The 1,943-nt window shown below is 64.5% G+C and overlaps 1 protein-coding gene across 1 annotated transcript in view; it reads right to left on the minus strand.

Annotated features, from left to right (window-relative positions):
- Positions 1-269: 269 nt before the first annotated feature.
- The window catches only part of B4GALNT4 (beta-1,4-N-acetyl-galactosaminyltransferase 4), an 11,155-nt gene continuing 9,481 nt past the window's right edge, over positions 270-1,943 (minus strand). Inside the window, exons 15-20 of the mRNA XM_027766688.1 lie at positions 1,857-1,943; positions 1,554-1,707; positions 1,378-1,450; positions 1,142-1,295; positions 715-841; positions 270-561 (exon numbers count right to left, since the gene is read on the minus strand). The exon at positions 1,857-1,943 is cut by the window's right edge and continues 200 nt beyond it. Coding sequence (XP_027622489.1) covers positions 438-561; positions 715-841; positions 1,142-1,295; positions 1,378-1,450; positions 1,554-1,707; positions 1,857-1,943 — 719 coding nt within the window. The 3' untranslated portion in view covers positions 270-437. The remainder of the gene's footprint in view (positions 562-714; positions 842-1,141; positions 1,296-1,377; positions 1,451-1,553; positions 1,708-1,856) is intronic.

Here is a 1,943-nt window from a genome sequence, read left to right on the forward strand (position 1 = left end):
CTCGGAGGCGGAAAGTGGGGTGTGGCTGTAGGGGGTGGAGTGTGGGGCCAGGGGGGCGGCTGCAGCTGGGAGTCAGAAAGGGGGCTCAAGAGCTGTGGGCTGTGTGCGGTGGGCTGTGTGCGGGACCACGCCTCGGTCCAGGGCTCTCTGCCCACACCCCAAGAGAACAAGGCACAGAGGACAAGTCGAACTAAAAAAAATATTTCATTTCATTCTGAATAAAAAACGGAACAGACAGAACTCTTGGAAATCCTGAAAACAATGTCGTCGCTACAGCAAAATTTCACAGAAATCATCGCAGAGTGTGGGGACGAGGCTGGGCCCGACCCGCTGTGAAGGCTGCCTCTCTGGGGGGCCTGGCCAGAGAGCGGCAGGCACAGGTGGTGGCTATGCGCCTGAACCAGGCCATAGGACTGCCGCCGGGGAGGGGCGCCCAGTCAGGGTCTCTCGGCCCGCGAGCCCTTCCGGCTGCGTGTGCCCCACATGCCGCGCTTGGAGTGGTAGTGGTGGTAGAAGTTCCGCAGTCGCAGCCGCTCCACCTCCAGCCCTGCCTGCAGGACCCTGCAAGGGGAAGGCGGCACGGGCTTCAGGGAGACGGGGGAGTGGGCCTACAGGGTCCTGGGAAGGTGGGGGGGGGTGCAGTCTGCTCAGGACATGAGGCCCCTGGGGACCCACTTAGAAGGCTGGGATGGGGAATGAGGGCAGGGCCGTCACCTGTCCAGGAGCTCCCAGTCTTCGCCCCCCCACTGGTCTCGGAACTCCTCCGTGTTCATGCCTCCCACGCGGTCCAGGTCCGACTTGTAGATCCCGAAGAGGCCGAAGCCGTTTACCTCCCAGTAACCTGGCGGGGAGGCAGTGCCCTCAGACACCAGGTCCCACCGGGCTTCCTCCTGAAGTGACCTCCAGACACCATACTGGGGCTCTCAGGGGTCACCCTCCTGTTGGGTCATAACCGAGAGCACTGTGCATGGCTGGGGTCCTGGGAGGAAAGTCTTTGGGATCCAGAGTAACCCTGGAGGTTTTCTTGGCAGACTGGGGCCCTGGACACTAGGAGGAGCACTGACAGGGTCCTAGGCCTACCTCGGGGGTGCAGAGAGGCCCCTGGACTCCACCCCGAGCTTGGCGGGACCCCTAGCGTTACCGTGCGGGTTGCGGGGAGAGCTCCCACAGCCCAGGCGCATGACCACGGGCGCGAAGGCCAGCTTGCCCTCCACGCAGTGCTTGCGGATGCCGTCCAGGATGTTGGGCGGGAAGTGGATGTGCAGGTCACAGAGGAACACGATGCTGCTGGCGTCCTGGGGGCGGGGGAGTCTGAGCCCGCCCTGCCCTCCCCCAGCCTGCCGCCTCACCCCCCACACCTCCATCTGACCGACGGACCTCCACGGCATCCACTCCAGCCTGTAGCCCAGAGGAGCGCTCGAAGTTTCCGGTGCGCTTCAGGTACTGGTACCTGGGGAGAAGTCACAGGCGCTGATCCCTGGGGGTGGGGTCCGGAAAACTCACCTCCCAGGGGAGGAGAGACGCTGGGCCTCTCAGGTTGGGGGTGCGGTTACCGGGGCAGCCGCGCTGCACGCAAGGCCTGCTCCACGTCCATATCCTCGCTCTCGAAATCCACCAGAATGACGCTGAAGTGCGAGTCTCCTGTGCGCACGTGCAGCGCGGCCATGTCTGCCAGGAACTGCGCCACCCAGCGCGCCTGGTTCTTCACTGCAGAAGGGACGGGGTACGCTGAGGGACTCACTGGACCTCGCTACCCCTCAGCGCAGAATTCCATTCTTTCCGCTGGGTGTCCTGGAAGCCCGCATGCCTTCTCCCTCAGACCCCTGGTGGGTGTCCCAACTTGTGCCCCCGCGCACCTGGCACGATGAAGTGTACCATCACATCCTGGCGCCAGGCCAGGCGCAGCGGCCGGCACAGCTCTGGGCGGCCGTCGGGGCGCACGG

This window comes from Tupaia chinensis, unplaced genomic scaffold (genome assembly GCF_000334495.1).
Source record: "Tupaia chinensis unplaced genomic scaffold, TupChi_1.0 Scaffold143624_1, whole genome shotgun sequence".
Lineage (NCBI taxonomy): Eukaryota > Metazoa > Chordata > Mammalia > Scandentia > Tupaiidae > Tupaia > Tupaia belangeri.